This window comes from Sinocyclocheilus grahami, unplaced genomic scaffold (genome assembly GCF_001515645.1).
Source record: "Sinocyclocheilus grahami isolate Dianchi unplaced genomic scaffold, SAMN03320097.WGS_v1.1 scaffold349.1, whole genome shotgun sequence".
Lineage (NCBI taxonomy): Eukaryota > Metazoa > Chordata > Actinopteri > Cypriniformes > Cyprinidae > Sinocyclocheilus > Sinocyclocheilus grahami.
Genome location: NW_015505528.1, coordinates 653191 through 679169, shown reverse-complemented (window position 1 = coordinate 679169; position 25979 = coordinate 653191). Strand labels below are relative to the sequence as shown.

The window sequence follows — 25979 nt, the reverse complement described above, 5'->3', positions numbered from 1 at the left end:
TATATGTGTATAAGTAGTATTTATAAAGTTTTAGCTTTTAGTTTTGGATCTGTTTTAATACTACAATCGATTGCTTCTGTTGTCCTCATTTGGAAGTCGCTTTGGATAAAAGCGTCTGCTAAATGACTAAATAAATAAAAAAAGAACGACTTTATTCAACAATTCGTCTCCTCTGTGTTCTCTCCATTTTGGAGAGTATCCACTAAACGCAAGCAGCGTACGCTCTTCTGTGTCAGCCGTGCTACACGGATACGCTGTTTTCGTTCAAATCGAAGCATAAATACACGTAGAAAACGTATCCTTGTGTCGCGGCTGACAGAATAGCATATGCTGCTTGCGTTCAGTGGATATTCTCCAAAATGGCGCTACGGTAATGCGGAGAGACACAGAGGAGACGAATTGATGAATAAAGTCGTTATTTTTGTTTTCTTCGCGTACAAAAAGTATTCTCACCGCTTCATAAAATTCAGATTGAACCACTGATGGCAGATGGACTATTGTGACGATGTCTTTCATACTTTTCTGGACCTTGACAGTGTAATTTACTTGGCAGTCAATGGGACAGTCACAAGCCTCCCGGTTTTCATCCAAAATATCTTAAATTGTGTTCCGAAGACGAATGAAGCTTTTACAGGTTTGGAACGACATGGGGGTAAGTGATTAATGACACAATTTTCATTTTGGGGTGGAGTATCCCTTTAAATCAACATATGTACTTGAAAATGAAGGAATGAAGTCACAAAATAAAACAAACCGCATCTGTCAGAGGGTATGAAAATGTGTTTTCCCTTTGAATTCAAAGGTTGATTTTTCTGAGCCCATTGGCAGATACCTGTTTATGCTCAAGTCATAAATTTACTTGATGTGTTTCTCATAAAACAAGACTTTTACATTGTTTCATTTTGCTCAAGTAAATGTATGTCGATTAAAGAATCTTTAGACATTTGAATAGACAAAAATACTGATGAAGAACATCACATTTTTTCTGCAGTGTGATAAGAAGGTAAGTTACAGTCAAAGTTATTTCCGTGTGTAATGTCTTTGTGAATCTCTGCACTTATTTGTGGATCAAAATCTGTAATAATAACCTCATACTACTATGGCGAAGACACGACACAAGGCGACCGCTCGGATTATAATTATTACATTTCTAACAGAAAATCATATGAATCGCCTTTAAATACGAAACGACTCGAGACGAGACACAAACCCCCCATTATTTTCAGTGAGGGTCGGTCTGACTGAGCTCCTCTGCATTAGGTGGCGGAATGCGCTCGCAGAATGTGGCGTATAATAAAGAAGGACAATCTTCCCCAGCTTCGGATCAAATGTAGCGCTAGCACCTTAGCAAACAACCCCAGGATAGTATTTGGTTTCTATGGTGCTTTTCAAAACTGTTAATCGCTTAACGCTGGATAGGCGAGCGAGAATCGTAGAATCAAAGAGGTCGTGCGCGCATGAAATGCGATGAGCGCGAGAATTAGCATCTGCTGTGAACGCGAGCTTCAGAGCTAACGTAACGGCTGCTGCTGCTGATAACGGGCAGCCGACCAGGAATTGCCGCTTTTATTGTCGGGTTTGTTACTCTCGTGTCAAGAACAGCGTAGCGCAGTTAGCAAATAGTGGCTGGAGGAACAGTAACGTAAACCAGGGCTAGTCTGCGCTACTTTTGCCTGTGAAATGCGTGCGTAAGATGTTAGCCGAGCACGTATAGCCTCAGAAACTCGCGTCTTTATTGCTTTCCTACGGTCTTGTGGAGTTTGACAGTGTGTTGCATTAAATGCCAGTTACGCATTCATCAAGGAAAGGCGCTGTTCCAAAGTTCATCGGACAGCATGGAAATTGTACATAAGAAGGCATCTTAGCGCGTAGACCTCGTCCCACGCCAAGATTTAGGTAAGATCGCACCTGTACGAGCCTGTTGACGCCAGAGAGTGAAGAGCAGTGAGTGCCACAGTCAGCGTCATGTCTGAGGACACCAGCGTGGACAGATTCATAAAGGTAAGGCTGCTAAATAATAAGCTAAAGTCTGTAGTTATGTCTTTGCATTTTGGTAACGTAACTTCTTATAACATCATTTCCATTAAGTTACCTCAGAAACGCTTTGCGGTAGTGAACTGCAGTCTGTACATTATCATGATTGTCAGTCACATGACTGCTAATCCGGAAAAAATAGAAATGAAATCAATTTGGGTTGAAAATCTTATATATGCATATTATCTTAAAGTTCCCACTACATAAAGACCATTTCAGTTAACAAAACAGTTGACCTAATAACAGTCGAACACTGTGTTCTGATATTACAGTATTTTTAATAATGAGGTCATCTTAGGTCATTTTCACTACAGTATATAGCTAAGACGCGCGGTGGCGCTATTTGTGATATGAAATACATAGTTTTTAATGATTTTAGAATATGTAGCAAATAAAGAACTAGTGCAAATATACCAGAATTTGCAACATTATAATAAGTAGCATGAACATCTGTAACAAGAACAAAGTGTTACAGAAAAAGCTAATCACGAGTCTTGTCTGTTACAACTAAACAACAACAAAAACATTACAATTAAAATATATTAAAATGTCCTGGCTCTTCCAAGCTTTATACTAGCAGTGAATGGGGTTTCCATACATGTGTCCATACATCATAAAAAGTGCTCCACACAAGGGGTTAATAAAGGCCTTCTAAAGTGAATCAATGCGTTTGTGTAAGAAGAATATCCTTATTTAAAACTTTATAAACTATATTCTCTAGCTTCTGCAAACTGTCACACATGCATTCACAAGAGAGTAGCATTCCAGCGGATAACATACAGTCGTTAAGCCCAAACCCAAAGCAGGAAGTGCTGACTGAAATAAAAAGGAGAGCAGTCTTAAGTGACTGTTCATCAAGGAAAGGCGCTGTTCCAAAGTTCATCGGACAGCATGGAAATTGTACATAAGAAGGCATCTTAGCGCGTAGACCTCGTCCCACGCCAAGATTTAGGTAAGATCGCACCTGTACGAGCCTGTTGAAGCCAGAGAGTGAGGAGCAGTGAGTGCCACAGTCAGCGTCATGTCTGAGGACACCAGCGTGGACAGATTCATAAAGGTAAGGCTGCTAAATAATAAGCTAAAGTCTGTAGTTATGTCTTTGCATTTTGGTAACGTAACTTCTTATAACATATGATTGGCCAGTGCAAGAGCATAATTCACCACGATAGCTGCGGCAACCTGCCCCATATACTTTGATCGTCGAAGGGGTGCACCCCTTATCCATCAGAAAGGTTAGAATGGATGAGACATCACATGAGGATGGGTCTTCTTCATTCCAGACTGCACACCAGTCAGAGAACGCAAACACCTTAAGTTAAGGTCATAGAGGCATCTCATAGACGGGGCTCTAGCCTCCATAATGGTGTTAGTTACCCTCGCAGAGAGCTGACTCTCATCGAGGGACCAAACATGAAGATTCCACAACTCAGGCCGGGAATACCAGATCATGTCTCTTACTTGGGAGAGGAGATCCTCAGTGGGATTGGCCAAGGGGATGCCGACAGCAGCAAAATCAACTCGGGGAACCACATCTGGTTCCTCCAGAGTGGAGCCACCAGGAGAGCCAAGCATCCGACCTCCCTAACTCACCTGATGACCTGAGAAAGCAAGGCAATCGGAGGGAAGACATATAGGTGAGCGCTGGACCAATCATGGGCCAGAGCATCTCGCTCCTTCGAGAAATAAGTTGGGCAATGAGAATTGTCTTCTAAGGTGAAGAAGTCCATCTCTGCCCTCTCAAAGTCCAACCAAATCATCAAATCAACCAACCACTTGAGGGTGCAGTCTCCATCCTCCTGGAGATACATTGCCCCGGGACAGCATGTCCAGTTCTTGGTTCAGTCTGCCTGGCATCTGAGTTGCCCTGAGTGAACGCAGGTTGTAATGTGCCCATAGAAGGAGGTGTCTCACCATCCTGTAGAGGGAGCGTGACCTGAGACCGCCGATTTATAAAGGCCACCACCATCGTGTTGCCCGAACAGACAAGGATGCGGTGCCCCTTCAAAGCTGGTAGGAAGGTTTTTAGGGTCAGAAAAACCACCATCATCTCAAGGCAGTTAATGTGCCGGGGCTCTTCAGGCTTCTTCGTTCTTCTTCCAGTGAGAAAATGATCTTTGCACTGAAGGAGAAAATTCAATGATGATGTATATAGGCAGTTGGCTCCGCTCGGTTTGGCTGGCTGAAATACCATTTGTTCGTGCAGCTACAGGAATGAGAACAGATCAGGCTTCAGTATTAAGAGTAAACAGGAGTTTCCCCAAAACGTTTCCCTGTGGTTTTCCTTGTTTTGCCTTTATCATTATCATTTGTAAGGGCCTTAGTTTAGTTTAGTTTAGTTTAGTGGTATTACACAGTGGTATTACCCCACTCAGAATATTTAAATATACAGAATGCAAGTCTAAAAGCACTTAATCAATTGGCTTTAAGTAAATAATATTTTTTACATTAATTTAAACAAATGCAGTATGAGCATTTAAAATAGCAACAAGACCATTGAATGCTAAATTCAGTACAATGGCAGTACATTTGACTACATTGTAATTTACTCTTTCACTTCCAATTCAATTTATTGAAGTCGCAAGTCTGACTTTTCCCATTAAATAGATGTTCTTTCTACTACATATTGTGTTGTTGATTTGTACATCATAACTCTTTGAAAACTGCTAGTTAGGGACTCTGCTGTGGCTGTTGCCTTTTAGGTATGCATTAAAGCCTTTTCAGTTTTATGCATCTCATGATGCTCGCTGCAGAAACTAACAATGTCAAAACAGGCAAAGTAATTAATTTCATGTATAATAATTATTCATGCTGTTTAAAAGACATGCCGATGAATGAGTGAATTGAATGAACTGTTCCCAAACACTGTATGTTCTTGTCACAGGAGACATCCATCCTGGAAGAGTATAACATCAATTGGACACAGAAGCTGGGAGCTGGGATCAGTGGTCCTGTGAGGTATGTTGTTATGTCCAGTTTGAAGGGTATATTGAAAGGTCATTTTTGCATAAAAAATATTTTAAATAAAAATGACATTCAGCTTTAAATCTCCACTAGCAGAAGTAGCTAATAGCCTATTTCCAGCTGTAGGAATGAATCTCTGAGGAAATATTTTTGAATCCTTTCTTAAGCACCAGAACAAAAATCAACTACAAACATTGGGGAAAACATGTTGGACGTATCAAGGAATTATTTTGGATTAATCTGTCTAGCATGTTAATTTCTCTATCATAATTGTATTGCATTGCTTAATATTTTTTGAAACTACAGAGATTTGATCATAAAGCTAAGCATTTAAATATTATCTTTCCAAAACATCATTGGGAAATATACTGATATTTTCTGAAATTTATTTCATTATTATGTAAGTAGTCTGATATACTGTTATAAAATCTCATTGATTTACATTACAAGCTATTAGAATTAATTTTTGGTCATATCAGCATCTGCACCAGATTACACATTTTTGCTCAGTTTGGGCCTCTGAATAAAACCGAAGTGTTTTTTCCTCCATATTCTCACTATATCAAACTATATGAGCAATAAAAGCCTGATGTATCAAATATGACACTCAACAAATACACACATTCAAACTTAATAAACCGTTCAATAAACTGTTACATTAAAACGATAGATATTCAGGCTTTACAGAGTTAAGATGTTAACTGGATTCATCAGTTGGCTATTTACTAAAAGCCAATTGATGCAGTGCATTCATATTGTTTTTTTTCCTCCAGGGTATGTGTGAAGAAGTCGACACAAGAACGGTTTGCCCTGAAAATCTTGATTGACAGACCCAAAGCCCGCAATGAGGTAGGTAGTGTGTGCCGTGTACATGGTTTAGTTTCTTTTATTTGAAGGGCATCTCTTTTATTTGGTGTTAATAAGTTGAAATGTCAAACTTTACAGAACATCTCCAAGTGCAACTTTAAATTCTCTCCTGTGATTTTTATTTGCAGGTTAGGCTTCATATGATGTGTGCATCTCACCCCAACATTGTGAAAATAATGGAGGTGTATGCCAACAGTGTACAGTTTCCCCATGAATCCAGTCCAAGGTAGTGGAGTTCAACAGCATCAGCGCACACAACACAGGATGGCTGTACGATCAATCGAAAAGAAATCGAAACTGAAATTCATAACCTCTAATCGACGTAATTTTCCCATGTCGTTTATTTCAGTTTTTTAATCCTGTTAATTAGGGCTGAACGATTAATTGCATTTGCGATAATATCGCGATATGAAAAATTTAGATTTTTTTTCAATCGCAGAGGCTGCGATTACACGGTCACATGACACGCGAGAGTGAAGAGGTGTGTTCGACTTGAAGATCAGATCGGTGTATGACATCAAAGTACAGTGAGCGAGAGAAAGCATAAGGAGACGTCCGCGCTCTCTTATAGCGCTTGCAGTACTTTGATTACACACACCCATCGGTCTAAGCAGCGCTGCTTCAAGTCGAGCGCGGGCCACCAGCAGAAAAATAAAAAAATCAGTAAACAGCCAAAGGACATAACTTAGAATGGGAGATGGATCGGTTTGTGAAAGCGAAGAGAAAAGCGATAGATGAAGTCGCACAGATCCTGGCAGGTGCTGGTCATTTAAAAGCTAAATACAGAAAATATGATGAGGCATATCTTGCTCTCGGCTTCACTCACTGTGTGTATACCGCACGCTACAGTTGACGCATCGCGCCGCAACAGCTCTACACTGGACAAAGCGACCGTTGCAAATCATTTTAACTTTGTGTCAGTACTAGGGTTGCCAACCGTTCCGTATAATACGGAATCATCCCGTATCAAAGAAGCGTTCCGTATAGCTTTAATTGTCCGTATAGCAGTTTGTCCCGTATTTAAGGCATATGCTGTATGACCATCTAGACCATACGAATAACAAACTCTAAATTGAGAATTAATCATTCTTTTTTGACAAGTGTTTGATTTGTGAACAGGAAGGCTTTAAGACCAAGCGGAATCCTCTGCCGGCTGGTCGCTCCCGCTTCACAGCGAACGGGATTTGCGCTAATGGAGTTTGGAGTCTTTAATGTATACCTAGATAAAACTATTTACATTTAATGGATGTAGGGTGAGAAATAGTATAAGGTTATTGCACAATGGGAGAACATTTAACTGTTCATGAGGTAGATTGCCTATAGCCTATATACTGCCGTTCAAAAGTTTGGGATCAGTAATATTTTTAATGTGTGTGTATTTATTTTTTTAAGAAGTTTCTTATGCTCTTCAAGCCTGCGCAAGGATGTGTTAAATGGACAAAAAAAGTGATATTGTTAGAAAATATTTATATTTTGAATAAATTCTGTTATTTTTAACTTTTAATTTTATTTATGGAACACAGGTTCCAAAAAAATATTAAGCAGCACAAGTTAGCTGATAATAAATCAGCATAAGAATGATTTCTAAAGGATCATGTGACACTGAGGACTGGAGTAATGATGCTGAAAATTCAGTGCTGCGTCACAGAAATAAATTATATATTAAAGTATAATAAGGTAGGAAACCAATATTAGAAATTGCAATAATATTTAACAATATTACAGTTTTTTTTCTGTAGTTTTGATCAAATAAATACAGCCTTGATGAGATAAGAGACTCCATAAAAAATTTAAAAAAAAAAAACATTATATAAAAGAGATATATATCAGATATCATAATAGGCCTGTGTGTGTGTCCCTTATTTTTCTATGAAAAACCACGATTGTCCCTTATTTTCCTTTTCTGAAGTTGGCAACCCTAGTCAGTGAATGTTAAATAAAACAAGGCATCAGTTTAATGTCGCGCCGCATCCAGTGTACACAGCATCACTGATTATAATGGTTCTACTGTATTTTGCTGCTCGCATCCGGTGTAGACACGGTGTTTAATGTCGTTGGTGAGGAGGAAAGCCTGTGTGTCCTAAGCCTTAGCGGACAGCAAGAAAGCCGCAAAAAATAAATAAATAACAGAGAGAATAATAAGAAGGTATTCTCTCTATGCTATTTTTCAATGTTTCAAGTGATGCAGGTGTTTTTTCTCCCTGTAGGTTTTTTAAATAAAAAAATTATTTGGTAGTCTGAGGGGGGCGCAACCAAAAAACCACTGGTCTAAAGTTAACAGACAGTGTTTAAAAAGTGCAGGGCACATGTTTTCATATGTTTATTACAGTGACTGTAAATTACCTAAAGTAGTGTGGTAAAGCAACAGATTTGTTTTTATATTTCTGCAATCTACTTTAGTTTGTGTGATTTTGTCACTGACTTTCATATTAATGTTTACACCAGGCTTATTTGTTAGTGCTTTATGTTGTCATAATTATTACATGCTTACAAGGTTGGAAGTTCAACAAATCAGTCAATATACTGTGATTGTAGTTGTTAAATAAAAATGTAATTCATATCAATTCATGCATCACTTAATTTCATCGTAACATATAGGCCTTGCCTACAGAAAATAACATTTATGTTTAATCTATCTAATAGTGTGTTGTTCATACTATACAATGATTTATAGCTTGTCTTTGTTGAATAATACAGAACATAAAGAGCTTTCAAAAAAATAATTGCATATTAAATCGCAATCGCAATATTGGTAAAAAAAAATCCCAATTAGATTATTTTCCAAAATCGTTCAGCTCTACTGTTAATACTTTCCCCTTAAAAACATACTACCGTGTCGGTGCTATACGGATGTGTATGACCGTTGCGTTCGCGTGTTTTGCTTTTGCTTTGCGTCTCGCACGTGAGTGGCACGTTAAAAGAATTTAAACTTTTACACGCAGCGCCACTCTTCAATTTCAGTTCCAAAACAGTGGCCAATCAGAAGATCCTGCAGGCGGGGCAAGCGTTGCGAGCTTTTGTTTACAGTAGCAGGTTGATATAACACAACGTAGTAGGCATTCTGCGCTGCGCTTTTTTTAAACCAGTCCTGAGCACTGCGTCTCGTGGTTTTAGACACGAAGACGTGTTGAAAGTTAAATGAATAAAATGAAAATGAAAGTTACTTTCTATTTTATTTTATTTTTTGTAGGAAACTTGCTTTTTACAATAAAACTGAAATGTGACGACTTCATTTCAAGCAAGCTTTTTCGAATTGTTCGAAATATTCAACAAATAACCATAAATAGTTTGTTTCCTTCAATTATTTTAAAATCACAAAGATAAGAAATGCACTCTTTCATTAGAAAAAAAATTCTCACATTTAATAGTGGAGTATTTTTACACTAACAACCCTTTAATGAACGATGAGGGCAAAAAAAATAATTGTTAAATAATCGTAATCGAGGTAAAGTGTTCAATTAATCGAGGTTTTGATTTTAGGTAAAATCGCCCAGCCCTACAACACAGTGTTTCCTACACGTACAGTACAAGAAAATGTTTGCTAATGCTCTAACTATCTAAAAATATAAATACACTTTGCTGTTTTCTGTGCTTCTCTCTGATAGGGCAAGGTTACTGATTGTGATGGAAATGATGGAAGGTGGCGAGTTGTTCCACAGAATCAGCCAGCACAAGCACTTTACAGAGAAGATGGCCAGCCAGGTCACTAAACAGGTACAGTCTTTACAGTTAAAGGCCATACTGTTGAGGTAGCTCAGGTCTGGAGAGAAGGCAGACTTTTGTCCGGAGGTAATACATAATATTTTTGGTGATGGAATTGACTGCTCTTTTCCTACAGTATGTTTTGGTAACATAGCAGCTCATTTGATGGTGAAAGAGTATCTGTTAAAAATACTATTAGGAGCGGTTACAGTCCAAACCTCCAGCAAAGCCTGATTGGTTGGATATTTGAGACCAATGTCTAGGGCTGGGTGATAAATGATATCATATATTGAGATTGTGATCAAATTTATGTTAAGAACGATGATACGTTCTGAACATTTTTACTCAATATGGATTAATCACACAGCAGAAATAAAGGTGACAGCAGCCAGTCAGTTGCATGCTGTTAATAGGTCTGCATGTTCTGTGTGTGTCTGTGTGAATTGTCAAACTCAAACACATGACACTCACAGTGATTTCTAGAGATGCACCGATCGATCGGCCAGGGATCGGAATCGGCCGATTTTCCTCATGATCGGCCCAGATCGGGGATCGGCCGGTCAGTCTCCCTTCTTTCCGATTTCAAGCCGATCCGTTTTGTTACCAGCGGCACAGGCAATAACATCAGCCACGCGTTCTCGCTCTCTTCTCTCCGACGACCCCTTCTCTCTCACACACGTCTCATTCGCTCCTGTTAAATAGTGCTTGTATTGCGCATTATTTTAGTCATTCCCGCAGGTTTCACGCTTATACCAAACGCGCGCGCACCACCACTGATCTATATTAGTGGAGCACACAATCCGCGCTCGGTCTCAAACAGCTTGTGAGCCACAAATACAAAAATAAGTGGCTAACTGCACTAAAACTTTCAAATACATACAAAATTATGTCAAAATGACCATTTTGGCGAGTATCCAGTTAAACACAGTCAGTTTTGGAGCGTTAAATAGTTGAGAAAGAGAACGCATGTTGTGTAACAGTATATTGGGTCCGTGGATAAACACTTAAAGGGACCGCAGTCCAATATTTATGCTGCTGTCTGTTAGGCTTGCCGCGATAGACGCTGCTGACGGTGATACCGGTGTTAAGCTGCAACAAGAAGAGTGGGGCGAGACAGACAAGACGATGGCGGATGATTTAGTTTCGAAACTAGATGCAAAGCGCCTGTTTGGCAATATTTTGGATTTTGAAAAGCCTGTTGACTTTTGCCGTTTATCTAAGGTGATTTTGGAAGTTTTTTTTAAACATTCGTTTCTTATTTAATTGGTTCCACATTGTTTGCTGATTTTTACTTTATTTAAACGGTGTCATTTATTTATTTTATTTGACATTCGTTTTGCTAATAAACGTTCTACATTTCGTATTTATTTGGTTATATATATTATACATGTTTACTTATTTCCAGTTTTGTATACCTATTAAACCTTATGTAAGTTATGTTATTTTACATTAGGCATAGCCTGCCCTATAGCATGGTGTATTTTTATTTGTTTTGTTAATAAAAGTTCTATGTTTTATATATAGGCTTGTTTTATATATAGGCTTAAGTGAGTTTGACGTTGTATTTTGTTGTTGCATTCAAGCAATTGATGTCGAGCTGCCGCTAATTCAAAAGTGAAAGTAAAATGCGCAAGGCGCTTTTAAGCTATTTAAAAGCAAAGGAAAGTGAGGAAAAGAGGGAAAATTCAAACAAACTAAAAACGAACAATTGCGTTACTCCGAATTGCCGCTAATTTAAGTGAAAGTAAAATGGGCACACCGCTTTTACAAGCTATTTAAAAGCGAAGGAAAGCGAGGAAAAGAGGGAACGTCCCGCCCCCGCGGTGATACCGGTATTGCCGGTGTTGTCACATGTCGATTAACTGTCACAACCCTACTGTCTGTCATGTTAATCAAAGAACAAAAGACAAAGAAAATAATTTTCTGCTCTTGACTGAATACGTTTTATAATTTTAATGCTAAGCATTAATCTGTATTTAATTTTTACAATGAAGACTACAGAAATTAAAGTAATCAAATGTAAAATAACATTGGATGTCAAGTCAAGTCACCTTTATTTATATAGCGCTTTTAACAATACAGATTGTGTCAAAGCAACTGAACAGCATTAATTAGGAAAATAGTGTCAATAATGCAAAATGACAATAGTAAACACTAATTTTTCAGTTAAAGACACTTCATCATTGAATTCAGTGATGTCAACATCCAGCTCAGTTTAAATAATATCTTTGCAATTATGTCAACGATATCGCTGGAAATGAAGTGTCCCCAACTAAGCAAGCCAGAGGCGACAGCGGCAAGGAACCAAAACTCCATCGGTGACAGAATGGAGAAAAAACCTTGGGAAAAACCAGGCTCAGTCGGGGGGCCAGTTCTCCTCTGACCAGACGAAACCAGCAGTTCAATTCCAGGCAGAAATTAGAAATTAAGTTTCTACAATATTGATGTGTTATTTTACATTTGATTACTTTAATTTCTGTAGTATTTCTTAACTGAATAAAAACTTACTTATCCTGAAAAACTTAGTTTCATAGCTCTCTTTATTCTATTGCATTTATTTGTGCTGTTGTTTGCCTTTTATTTTTTTATTTGTTATTATTTTATTACTGATTTTTACTTGTGTTTTTTTATGAAAATAAAACTTTGCGTTGAAGAAAAGTAGATTTTTGTTTGTATATGCTGCCAATTATAGTTCTTAGAAAGAAAATCGTAATCGGCAAAAATCGGTATCGGCAGATCACACTAACAAAAAATCGGGATCGGCCAAGAAAATGGCAATCGGTGCATCTCTAGTGATTTCAGCATCTGCATTTCAATATACACAGAATCCAGAAAAAATTTTATAGATGGGGAAGAAATTCAGAATTCAGGGCAAAATAAAATGTATTTCATAGGACCCTAAATTAAAAGGAGCTGCTCTGTGGAGTTTGTGAACTAACAAGTTAATATTAACATTCATTCTCAAGGTCTGACAAACAACAAACAAATGTGCAAAGCATTTCCTTCCCCATTAATGGTAATGGTAAATTAATTTCATGATAAATATCAGTATCATATTATGTGGAAAAAGTATCGCGATAGTATTTGGGAAATATCGCCCATCCCTATCAATGTCCATGGAGAGAATGACCTTATTAAATTTATGGATGAATAAATATGTGCAATGCTGGGAAAAATGGGTTGTGTTTACGACCTCATGACATGTTTATTGACCAATGTATGACTTGACATGTTTCCATCAATATAACTTACTTAGGGATGCACAGATGACCAAACGATTGTTCTTGTATGTTTTATGGGGTTTTTTCACCTATGCTGGTGATTTTATCTGTTAACAATGTAAATTATTTTTCATTATAAAATGAATGAGAGAGTAAACATGGAATGCTTGACACACATGACTAACTTTACAATAAAGTAAAACATGGGCCCTTTAAACAAGTACAGTGTTATTTTCAATTACATTGTTATAAGTAGTCTATTGTTTGTTAAAAATGTAACATTATAAACATCAAAACTTGTATATACATCAAGTAGTTTGAACTTCTGTCATTTTTACAGATAAGCCTTGCATTACAACACTGTCATTCATTAAATATTGCACATCGAGACCTGAAACCAGAAAACCTGCTCTTCAAGGACAATTCACTGGTGAGATCTGACACCTGAACAATATTCCATAAATTAATTGTATTTAATTGATTACATTTATCTGTTCTAAATGTACCTTAAATTAATACTTTAAGTTTTTAAAACTCTAATCAACATGGACATGGACAAATATGGATGCTTTATGCAAATGTATGTTTATTATTAGTAAAACCATTCTCGACATAGAGCATGAAGACTAGACATGTTTCAAAGGTCAGATGTTTTTCAAATAACTTGTTAATGTCTATTAGACAAATGAAAAAAAGAACATAGAAATATCAGGCTCCCGTTACTTCTTTCTTTGCACTGAGCAATTCACTTACACAAGCCTGTTTACACTATTCGCATGACAGGGCAGCTCACTTCTTCTGAACATGCAAAATGTACATTTATTATTTATTATTACATTTGTTTGCCTCTCTGTGCCCACATACTGTAATTTGATGCAGCCAAATTCTCAATAAAACTGTTTTCATTGTTATATTTTAATGTTTCTGTTGTCAGACAACCGAATTAATATGAAAATAGTGACTAAAACGCGACCCATTACATAACCAGCTCTCCCTTCCAAGATGTTAATCTGCACAAAAATCCTGATTTATAATCGAGCCGTCGTCTGATAAAATCAAATACACATAAGATAAAGACAGTAGCTGTTTCGGCTATACTTAAAATTAGAGAATAGGGATGTAACGATTAACCGCGAGCTGGTTGAAAATCGATTCAAATATGTGACGATTCAATTAGGGGTAGGAGTTTATATGAATGCATGTCTGAGGGGAACATACTGTCTTTAGAAAAGTTTAGATGGTATTTTTTCTTTTCATCTTGCCTCTGTATAATGTATATTAAAGTTCATAAGTGCAGCGCTGCTTTGATTACAGCAGAAACCAAGGAAACGCTTTAAGCGCCACCTGCTGGCAGAGAGTGAATCTGCGTCTCATTCAGCTCGTCTGCTGTTTCGGTTTCATGCAGATATTTTTATGTATAGTTTCACAAAACTGAAGTCAAACCATTCTGTTTTTGCTTCAAATTTAGAAATTATACAATGTAATTTAGATTTAAAAAATCCTCATGTTGCATGTATGCAGCATCTTTGTTTGGATAATGATTATTATTATTATGTTTAATGATTATTAAACATAATTATATCATTGTTTGGAAATGATTGCCTCTCATTTTAAATGGAAAGAGCACAAACAAAGCCTTATTTTGTTTATATGAAGATATTTCTTTTATTTGTGTTATTTATTTGATTTGGGGCTTGTTTTAAAATGTTAATTTAGTTTTATTTACATTTACATTATATTTAAATGTTGTTATTTAGCAGACGCTTTTATCCAAAGCAACTTACAAATGAGGACAATAGAAGCAATCAAAACCAACAAAAGAGCAACAAAATACAAGTGCTGTATTAGTATATTATTATAGTGTTATATTTAAATTTCACAAAGAAACAAGCAATAATAAAAGGACACATTTATTTATAATTTGTATTAAACCTCAATTTGTAAAAAAAAAAATCGTGATTCGAATCGTGAGTTGAGTGAATCGTTACATCCCTTTTAGAGAAGCAACATAATATCTGGTTTAACTAAAAGCGCTGCTCCTCTCAGCTGCTCACTGAAAAGAGCAGACGCACAACCTCGTGCTCGCGCGGCAGTACCGACGAGTCTCAGAAACTAAATAAGGTTTGTCCAATTATGTGTTATGTATTGTTGCTAGGCGCTTATTTGAAAAAAGTCTGAATCTAGCAACAATTCGCTAAAGTTGGCAACCCTCGGTGCGTTCCAAACGGGATATATCGCCCTCCGAAGGGCACTTCGGAGTGAAAACAATCATGGCCGCCATATTGAAGGGTCGTTCCAAACCGAAGTGCTCAAAACTGGCCACTTCAAAGGGCCCTTCGGAATGAAGGATTTCGAAGGGTACAACTGATGGACACTTCGGGCTCCCATGATCCTTTGCTCAGATTCTTTGCATGATGACTGCGCCTCTGTGTGGGCACGTGATAATGATGCAGAAGTGCACTTCAAGAAACAGTTGTTTGGTCCCCTACACCCTTCAACCCATCAAAGCTCTCACTCCGGAGGGTAAACCCTTTGAAGGGATTAGGGCATAGGGATGAGCCCTTCCAAATGGAATGCAGGGTCGGTCAGCATCTCCATTTCTCCAACTACGGGCTAGGCAACAGGTCAAACAGAAAATGCGTGCTGCGTTAATTGCGTGGTAATAAAATTTGTGTTCAAATTAGTTTGCGTTAACGCCTTAATTTTGACAGCCCTAATATATATATATATATATATATATATATATAATTATTTTTAAAGCCTTATTCCTTAAATATATTTCAACTTTAGAATCTTTCTAAATTAAGCAAATGTTATTCAGTAAGGACATATTTTGAATCGTGTTTCTTGTGTCTAACTGCCCCATTAGGATGCTCCTGTAAAACTGTGTGATTTTGGTTTTGCCAAAATCGACCAAGGTGATTTAATGACCCCACAGTTCACTCCGTACTATGTAGCACCGCAGGTAAGACCTTAGTGACTTTTTATAGATGTAAAAGTTGACTGTTCTTAATTCTTACTTTTAAAGGTGTCAAATCATGAAAAATCATTTTTCCTTGATCCTTTTTTTCCTTGATCCACATTTCCTTGTCTTGATAATAAAGGGACAAAATAGTGAAACTGAACTTTTAATCAATTTATTTAATAGATGTCTGAACTGAATAGTGCAAGGAAAAGCCAACAAGTGTCCATGGTCATGTTGTTTCATAGATTATTATCATTCTGGGACATAATTATGATAAAAATGAGTAAGCATGTCCAAACTTTTGACTGGTGATGTGATACGGCCCCTTCAAAACATAAATTGGTAATTTTTTCAGTGTTTTTTTCCCTCTTTTTGATGATGATGATAAATAAAAACATCCATCTTGCCAGCCACACATGAAATATTTGATCAGTCCGAAACTTTGTGACCTAATTGACAAATATGAACTAACTTTCTTCAATAGGTGCTGGAGGCACAGAGACGCCACCAGAAAGAAAAGTCTGGAATTATACCTACCTCACCCACACCTTACACATACAACAAGGTAAACTTTGCTACTCGGGGCCCTATTTTAACGATCTAAGCGAATGGTCTAAAGCTCACGGCGCAATTGCGCTTAGGGTGTGTCTCCGTTTGTTTAAATGAAGAGATTAATTTTATTTGTATTATTTATTTATTTATTTGATTTGGGATATATTTTCGATTTTTTTAGTTTTGTTATTTGACATTTCAATTTCACAGAGAAACATGCAGCAATTTGTCTGAGAAATAATAAAAGGACAACTTTTAATTTATAATTTGTCTTAAACCTAATTTTGTTTAAAAAAAAAAGTGAGAAAATCGTATCGTGAAATCAGTATTGTGAATCGTATCGCATTGTGAGTTGAGTGAATCATTACATCCCTAGTTTCACATTTTTCATTTTCAGCCTTGTCACAAGAATTGACTGAAGGTGTTAAGCTTGCTAGCTGTGAAGCCAATGCATTCATTCTTCTTTTTATTTTTTAGAGCTGTGACCTATGGTCCTTAGGGGTGATCGTCTATGTAATGCTCTGCGGATATCCTCCATTTTACTCCAAACACCACAGCCGTACCATCCCAAAAGATATGCGCAAAAAAATCATGACTGGCAGCTTTGACTTCCCAGAGGAGGAGTGGAGTCAAATATCTGAAATGGCCAAGGACATTGTCCGCAAGTGAGTGTCTTTCCATTTACTTCCTGTTTTATTAAAAATACTTCTTTACTTATTTGTGGCAAAGAACAGAGCATGCATAGACATGTATTGAATCTTTTACTCTTGTGGCTGGGAGTCTACGGCATCCCCTAGATCTGTATGGTAAAACGTTTTGAAATTTGGCAGAATAATTAAGGTGTTTTAAAATCGTTGTTGCCAATTTTGATGTCAATTGCTCAAATAATGAGGTCAAATTCTCAAAAAATGTAATGCGCACATCTGACAGGCAACAAAAACCTCAATGAGGGCGCTTAACTATTGTAAACAATAAAAAGAAGGAAAAGTTAGCACACCACAGCTCATTTCATGTTCTCACAATAGGTGACGTTTCGAGCCCTATGGCTCTTCATCAGACGGTTATGGCTTGAAGATATACAGCTGTGGCTGGAAACTAACAATATATATATATTTTTTTACCTATTAGATTGTTTTATTAATGTCTACACCTACCCCAACCCTAAACCTACCCTTTACAATAATGTTAAATCAGTAATTATTGTTGTACAGTGTGACAAAAATTAGGCTATATTGATGTGTGCATGCCCAGTAGTCGCAGCTGTATCCCTTCTAGCCTTAACCTCATCAGACTGATATGAAACTGTCACCTGTGGTGAGAACATGAAATAAACATTTTAGCATTTTTGGAGCTGTGGTTTGCCAACCTTTCATTCTTTTTATATGCTCAAATTCTCTAACGCCACTAGGAGTTTAGGATTTACATTGGACATTTATGCATTTAGCAGATGCTTTTATCCACAGTGACCATGATTGGCGACTATTAACCTACTTTAATCTATCTTGAAAAAATAATGAAGTAGCTATGTAAATTTAGTTAAACTGCTGCTCAATTTTAGTAGTGTAAACCAATGTTTTTGTTACTCAGATCTAACACATTTTGTTGCATTAAGGTTACTTAAAGTGAAGCCCGAGGAGAGACTAACCATAGAGGGAGTGTTAGCCCATCCCTGGCTCAACTGCACTGAAGCGCTGGACAATGTGCTTCCGTCTGCTCAAATGATGATGGACAAGGTGAGATCCAACGATAGACAACATTTAAAAGCTTAGTTGAGTAGTATCTGCCGATGTTTAAAGTGCCCCTATTATGGGTTATGAAAGGTTCATATTTTGGTTTTGGGAGTCCCCAACAGCAGGTTGACATGCATGCAAGGTCAAAAAACACTTTCATTGTCTTATAATATGCATTTATTTTTACCATTCTTGCTCAACGATTAATTTTTCCAAACCCCTCCTTTGCGTGACACTAATCTGCGGTGATTGGTCAATTTCATTTTCATTTCATCTTGCCTGTAATGCCTGATAAAGCAGCGTTTGTGAGCGCAGTGCTGCTTTGTGTACAGCGTTACCGGGGAAACAGCTATTTTTACTGCTCCAAAAGCGGCACCTAGTGGCAAAGAATTAATTTGCATTTTCATTGAGACCAATGTGAAAATCGACTGATGGTTTTATGCAGCAAACACGCAGAGCTGTAAATGTGAACCTGTATATATATCCCATGGAGGAAGCCCCGTCCCACGTCAGTGTTTGACGGAGGGGGGGGTTCAAGTTTTCCCAGGTCATTTTTAGTGTTTCAATGATTAAGAGTCGACTCTTTCTTTTGAGATAATAATTTTATACACGGTGCAATTTAAGATTTAAAACTTTTCAGGATGTTTTCATTCACTTAGAGCTGTGTTACACACTGCATGAAAGGTCATTTAAAAAAATCCATAATTGGGGCACTTTAATGCACTCTTTGCACATACAGTCCCCCTGGAGCAACATTTTCATTTTATTTTTAACTTTATTATTGGTACATTAAAATGTGGGAGGGAAAATGTATTGTTTAGTTGATTTTTAGCATCTTAACTTTAGCTGTGGTGTAAGTTGAAGCTAAATTATGTAACTTTCAGCCGCACCACACAGATACGTTGTTTTTGTTCAAATCAAAGCATTAATAAACATAGAAAACATATCCGTGTGGTGCGGCTTACACAAAAGAATATATGCTGTTTGCGTTCAGTGGATACTCTCCAAAATGGCGCTACGGTGACGCGGAGGAGACAAATTGTTGAATAAAGTATTTATTTTTGTTTTCTTTCTGTAAAAAAAGTATTCTCTTAGCTTCGTAAAATTACGGTTGAACCGCTGTTGTCACATGGATTATTTTACCGATCTCCTTGCTACGTTTCTGGACATTGATCGTGTTACTTGCATTACTGTCTATGGGAGGGTCAGAGAGCTCTCAGAATGCATCAAAAATATCTTAATTTGTGTTCCAAAGATGAACTGAGGTCTTACGGGTTTAGAAAGACATGAGGGTGAGTAATTAATGACAGAATTTTCATTTTGGGGTGGAGTAACCCTTTAAAGTAACAGCAGTCTTATATTCCTGCTATGTCATTCATGTTAATCAAACAACAAAAGAGAGAAAATTTCTCACTCCTCTTGACTAAATCACTTTTGTAATTTTAATAAGAAGAAATATATATTTAATTTACGCAGTGAAGAATATAGTGTTTTTAATTTTATAGATTTGATTATACAATGTATGTAGAATTTCTTATTTGTTCTACTGTAGTTTTTTTTTTTTGTCCTGTTGCTTGTAATTAGTTTCTTATTCTTTAATCACTAACTGTTTACTTGACTTAAGTGAGCTTGAGTATTTTATTTATTTATTTATTTTTAATTCTAGTTTTTTTTTTATATTGACAGTGGTGACAAGAATTATGAAATGTCTATCAAATTAGTATCAAAGATTTTGATATCATACAGACCTCATTTAAAGCAAAAATAACTATATTGTGATATTTATCGTTACCATGAAATAAAATTACTCGTATCGTGATATAAGATTTTAACTCGTTACTGGTATTTCCGATATATGAATTTGTTGTGCTAGGATTTCATATTTATTGTTTTTATAGTGCTTTATACAATACAGATTTTTTCAAATTAGCTTTATAGAAATAAACAGAAAAATACCAGTGTTAATGTTGAAAAAATTCATCAGTTTCAAAATTTTGATTTCAGAGGTTAAAACTTGAACTCAGAATCGACTCTTTGTACAAAGAAGCATGAATGATTTCTCCTCCCATCTGCTGTACTACCTTTCATACTATGTTGAATACTGTTGCTGTATATGCATAATCAATATATAAGTTATGTGTTGTTATATTGTTCAGGCAGTTGTGGCTGGAATCCAACAGGCCCATGCTGAACAACTGGCCAACATGAGGATACAGGACCTGAATCTCAGTCTAAAGCCGCTCAACTCGGTCAACAACCCCATTTTGAGAAAGAGAAAGCTACTTGGGTAAGTCTGTCATTTTTTGCTGTGTTCCTTTTCAGTTAATTGACATTATTCTGTGTCTTTATTAGCAGAATGCACTTATAGATCTGTGTTTGATTTGTGCCTCATGCAGCACCAAACCTAGCGATGAACTTTTCATCAATGATCCTGAGAATGAGACAGAGGACACCAACGTGGCTCTGGAAAAACTACGAGATGTAATCGCACAGTGCATCTTACCACAGGCTGGTACGTATGGACATGCATTGTTGGTTTGTGGTGTTTATAATCCACAGGTTATTCTTCAATAACTCAGGACTGAGACAGAAGATAATTGTTTGACACTGGTCATGATATTTTCCACAACAGTCCTCAAATCCAGAAATGTTTGCTTTGAATGTGTAGCTTTCATAAAAAAATTAAGAAACACAAGATTTAACAATTTGCAGTATCTTTGTGTTGTTTTTTACAGGTGACAATGAGGATGAGAAGCTAAATGAAGTTATGCATGAAGCGTGGCGATTCAATCGAGATTGCAAACTACTCCGAGATGGATTGCAAGGGTTAAGTTGGGATGGTACGTGTTTGTGTCTGTAGTTTATTTACTAGTAGCTAGGGCTGCACGATCAATCGCATGCGATATTTAACGTGCATCTTATCAGTAAAGCCGGTTCTTTAATCAGCGGTAAATCTCCATCACCTGCGGGCTTTCACATTGAGCAGCATGCGATTTATCGTGCAGCCCTACTGGTAGCTTTACTGTGGTTGAAGGTAGAATAACATCCAACTTTTTACTATAGACTAAATTTGGATGCCTGATTCTATGAATTTAAGGTGAGAGCTCATATCAAAAAGATTGAAGTTTGTCATTTGAATCAATGGATTTTTAATTACTAATAACATCAAATGGTATCCTAATGTTAGTATGTTGGTTATAAACAGTCAAGAGTATGTAAGGTCCACACCATTGGAAGGTCTCCAATGGTGGATGAAGGTTTCCTGCATGTCCGGTCTATTCGATGCGCAGTTATTTAATTTAAGTTCAATTGTAATCTGACTCCATTTTATTATGACCTCGCATTTGAGTTGCCAATTATTAGTGATCATTTATAGGGTAATTTATCTAAACATCTGATAATTCTATTTATTCTTTAATATTATTGTACTCGTTCATTCGGGTGCTCATGTCGCTCAAAGATATCACTTCGGCTGTTAGCGTATCTTACTGTCACATTCTCGTCAGTCTTGGTTATTAGAAAGAGGTAATTGACTAATACTTTAGATGGTCGCTCCTATGCTTGCTCATTCTAAAAGTACTTTTATTTAGCCTCCATAGATTTGTATACACTTGAATAAAGCGACATTATTTCTAGTTAGAGTTTACGACCACTACTATAGATATAAGCCGACCAACATTACTTTCCCTGATAGTAGCTTTGGTATGGTCATGGCATGTTTTCCCATTGTACACTTAGCTAGAATAATATTACAATAAACAGAGGTTAGGCTCACCCTATTTAGGCTGGTCGAACAACATGACCTCGCATTTGAGTTGCCAATTATTAGTGATCATTTATAGGGTAATTTATCTAAACATCTGATAATTCTATTTATTCTTTAATATTATTGTACTCGTTCATTCGGGTGCTCATGTCGCTCAAAGATATCACTTCGGCTGTTAGCGTATCTTACTGTCACATTCTCGTCAGTCTTGGTTATTAGAAAGAGGTAATTGACTAATACTTTAGATGGTCGCTCCTATGCTTGCTCATTCTAAAAGTACTTTTATTTAGCCTCCATAGATTTGTATACACTTGAATAAAGCGACATTATTTCTAGTTAGAGTTTACGACCACTACTATAGATATAAGCCGACCAACATTACTTTCCCTGATAGTAGCTTTGGTATGGTCATGGCATGTTTTCCCATTGTACACTTAGCTAGAATAATATTACAATAAACAGAGGTTAGGCTCACCCTATTTAGGCTGGTCGAACAACATCCAGTTGACCTAAACGGAAATTCCCTATAAGCCCTTACAATCTTAAGTACACTTGAACTAATACCAAGTGTTAACCGGATCTCTAAAGATAGTTATTGAATTTTAGTCCCTTACTAACCTGACGCAGGAAATACGGTAACAAGGATACAACGTAATCCACTAATAATTACAGAGAAAAACAGAATAAAATCAAATGTAACAATTTATTATCAGTCAGGTAAATATGTATTATGCCAATTCAAAGATTCATTAAAAGATGCATACCTGACCTTAGAAAATACATAGTATGGAGTGTAGAGACACACACCACACTACGGGCTTTCTGGCTATAGAATCGCCCTGATCTTCTTGCAAGATTTCCTTAAGTACTCGGCCCAAGACAAAACATCTCCCGAAATGGAAACAGGAACTAACCATTTGAATTTGTATTGATCAAGCCGAATTAACACCTTTTGGGACAGATGGTAATTTGCATGGAATGACACACCCTCTACAGTAATCAAAATATCTCTTAACTCTTAAGATCTGTATTATCTCTTAGTCAACTTTTGTAAGATTGAGACCATTGTACCACTCACCCTGAGACTATTCAAATGATACCAAACATGACTGTAAATATTACTTGTATTCATGTAGAACATTATACTATTGACCATTCTTCGTGAACCAAGTTGAGGGAGGATGGGTAAGGGGATGAAAAGGAACTGATGCATATGTGAGAGAGGCGTTTTCCCACATTTTCTCTCTGGGATGTGGAGACAGATGTTAATGCACTGTGTATTGTCCGTCTCAGAAGATAAATGTGTCTGAGGTTCTGCAAATCTTACAAGCAACATCAAAGAAATGTCAGAAAAAACACTGACCAGTGTTTTTGGTCAGAATGCTCTTGACCTTTTGATGACAGGATGGACAAAAAATAAGACTTAGGGTTCTGTTTACACGACAACGTATTCAGCCAAATACGGGAAACTTTTTATGCATTTTGCCTGTTCGTTTACACAACAACAGCATTTTGGGGACTGAAAACGGGTTTCAAAGTGCAAGTTTTTGAAAATGCCACGATTATCGTTTCCGTGTAAACACCCGAAACGGGAATCTTTGAAAACGGTGACGTCATGCGCGTGTGTAGTACGTGTTAGGTATGTAGACATGCGCAGTACGTGTCGATTTAAAAGGCAAGCGCGAACAAATATACACAACAATGGCGGAGTACATGGTACTGTTGTTGCTGCTCAACAGTTTGCTAACGCTTTTTCAGCAAAGTGTGAATTTACTTCAATATTACAACCACTGTTGCCAACTCTCGCAAGATAAATAAGCAACCGCAGCTTAAAAATCAAGCCCAATATTTTTTTTGATGATTTATCATCAATATTATTTATCATCAATTATTTATTACCAATAAATGAACATATTAAACTGAAACCACTCTTTTAGCTGAAAAGCAAAAACAGATATGTTATTTTACAAAAATCAGCAAACTGCAAAAAAGAGAGATGGAAAAGGAGAAAAACACAAGAGCTTCAAAGGGGAGCAGTAACATAGCCACATATGTAGCCTACTAAAATATAGGCTATATAGTTTTAGTATTAGTATAGGACTACTTGTTTTTTATTACAGCCCATGATAATTAATACATTACAAAAACATTGTAAAAATTTAAAAATAGGCTAAAAGAAAGTCATCCCACTCCTCTACATCTACTTCTATCATCGCTTGGATTACAGCGTCACGCGCCTTATTTTTGAATGTGATTTTCTCCAATGAGGGGGCGGAACATTTGGCAAATTAAGCTGCAGCACTTCTATTATTGCACTGGTTGGCTATTAACGGCGAGCAGACAGAGTGTCAACCAATGCATTGGAGAATACGGCGAACATAAAGAAACGAAGTTGCTTGTCAGATTTCCCTAACAAACAACCATATTTTTTAAAATAAGCCCAAAAAACTGCGACCCTGGATTTTTTCACGCAACTTTACAAAAAAAGAAGCCCATAGTCGCGTATAATACGTGGACTTGGCAACTATGATTACAACCAACAGCGGAGACGCATCATATACATCATATAACCGTCACTTCCCTACAAAGTGACAGCGCCAACTACTGGCCTGGCATACGTAATACAGCGTTTTTAGCCGTTTTCGCGGATATGTGTAAATGCGAATCGTTTTGAAAACGTTGTCGTGTATACGTGAAACTTTTTAAAAACGCAAGGGAAAAACTTTTCCGTTTTTTACTACATCGTTGTCGTGTAAACGTAGCCTAAAATTGCATTTCATGAAGGAAATACTAGTTGGTTCTGTGTAAATGAAATGTAGGATTAGTGCTTTAGTTCAAAATCTCAATTGCATTTTTTCTTTAAGCTTTTAAGTGCTTAAGATGCTGAATTGGTTATGAAGAAAGAGCTTGAAATGTATTAATTTTGAAAGTGAATAAAGACGAAAATGAGACAAATGCCTAACCAGTACGTGGCAGTAGCAGAAAGATTTGGTCAAGTCAAATGAAATGTGATGTAGACAAGTTGTTTTAAACTAACCCTGGAAAAGCACAAGCAGTAAGTATTACAAGCAGCTGTGTAGGCCATCCTTGACTAATTAATTGCATAATTTCGATCTGTAATAATTCATATAATATCAGCCGGTTATGTTTTTCTTTCTTCACAGGTAGATCATTTTCAGACAGAGTAGACCGCTTAAAGCTGGCTGAAATTGTCAAACAGGCCATTGAAGAAAAGACGAATTTACAGGACTCCCAATAGCAAGTGCTGACATTTTAATCCCTTTTGTACTGTTAATTATAATTGTCATTAGGCATATGATTGCAAAACATGTTTTTGTATAAAATTGCTGACCTTTTTCCATGGTCATACTGTAGTCTGTTGTAAATCTCTAGCTGAAACCAAGTTGTTGGTAAGATTTGTTTTCACTACAGACTGCAGTAAAGAAATGTGTTTTAAAGAAATTGCAATGTTTTTATTTCTGATTTTCATAATGAAAAATAGGGGGAAAATATCTATATTAGATAACATTTTATAATTCACCTTAGTTCAGTTCATTTAATTGAATCAAAACATGTCACTACTTAAAAAGAAGAAAATAAGATAGTTACGCATTAAAAAATATGGGACACTAAAATGATGTACAGTAATGCACAGATTGGAATGCAAAGTTTCATAAAGATGAATAAGTTGATTTGTTCAAAATTTTTACCTTTTGACTGTTAGGTGGCACTGCTAGCAAACTTATGTTGTATTATCAGAGGATGCTTACAGTGGCACATACAACATCTGTCAGGTCAATGAAGATCCAATGAACTTCATTATTCGAAAATAAAGTTATGTCATTCTGAATTTTTTTTAGAGGTCACACTCTTTGCAATGAATGGATTTGTGTTTGTAAATTCTGGGATAAAACTTTTTTTTTTTGTACTCCCAAATAGCAAATTCTCAGCAATTTCTCTCTGGTAAAGTGTTTAAGAACTTGTCATAACTAGAAAAATTCATCATAGAAATATCCTTGACTTAAAGGGTTAGTTCACCCAAAAATGAAAATTAGCCCATGAATTACTCACCCTCAAGTCATCCTAGGTGTATATGACTTTCTTATTTCAGACGAATCCAGTCGGAGTTATATTAAAAATTGTCTTTGATCTTCCAAGCTGTTTAATGGCACTCAGCGGGT

At 36.7% G+C, this 25979-nt stretch overlaps 1 protein-coding gene across 3 annotated transcripts; it reads left to right on the top strand.

Moving 5' to 3' along the window:
• The first annotated feature begins 1118 nt into the window (after positions 1-1118).
• Positions 1119-25574, top strand: mapkapk5 (MAPK activated protein kinase 5). Of its 3 annotated transcripts, none has more exons than XM_016229240.1 (14): positions 1213-2001; positions 4916-4989; positions 5769-5844; positions 5991-6088; positions 9468-9576; positions 13126-13215; positions 15655-15750; positions 16235-16315; positions 16780-16967; positions 17915-18035; positions 20189-20319; positions 20429-20544; positions 20768-20872; positions 24963-25566. In XM_016229240.1, exons 1-14 carry the CDS (start codon positions 1966-1968, stop codon positions 25055-25057), a joined length of 1416 nt encoding a protein of 471 aa, XP_016084726.1. In that variant the 5' UTR covers positions 1213-1965; the 3' UTR covers positions 25058-25566. The 3 variants fall into 3 exon arrangements, with proteins under 3 accessions (XP_016084727.1, XP_016084726.1, XP_016084724.1); XM_016229238.1 differs by lacking the exon at positions 1213-2001 and adding an exon at positions 2899-3091 and having other exon boundaries at positions 24963-25565; XM_016229241.1 differs by lacking the exon at positions 15655-15750 and having other exon boundaries at positions 1119-2001; positions 24963-25574.
• The last annotated feature ends 405 nt before the right edge of the window (positions 25575-25979 follow it).

Excerpts from the sequence above, each read along its gene's own strand:
- mapkapk5 (XM_016229240.1), top strand. The coding sequence starts at position 1,966 with ATGTCTGAGGACACCAGCGTGGACAGATTCATAAAG. Across the intron at positions 16,316-16,779 it reads CACCTTACACATACAACAAG|AGCTGTGACCTATGGTCCTT; the intron begins GTAAACTTTGCT and ends TTTATTTTTTAG. Across the intron at positions 20,873-24,962 it reads GCAAGGGTTAAGTTGGGATG|GTAGATCATTTTCAGACAGA; the intron begins GTACGTGTTTGT and ends CTTTCTTCACAG.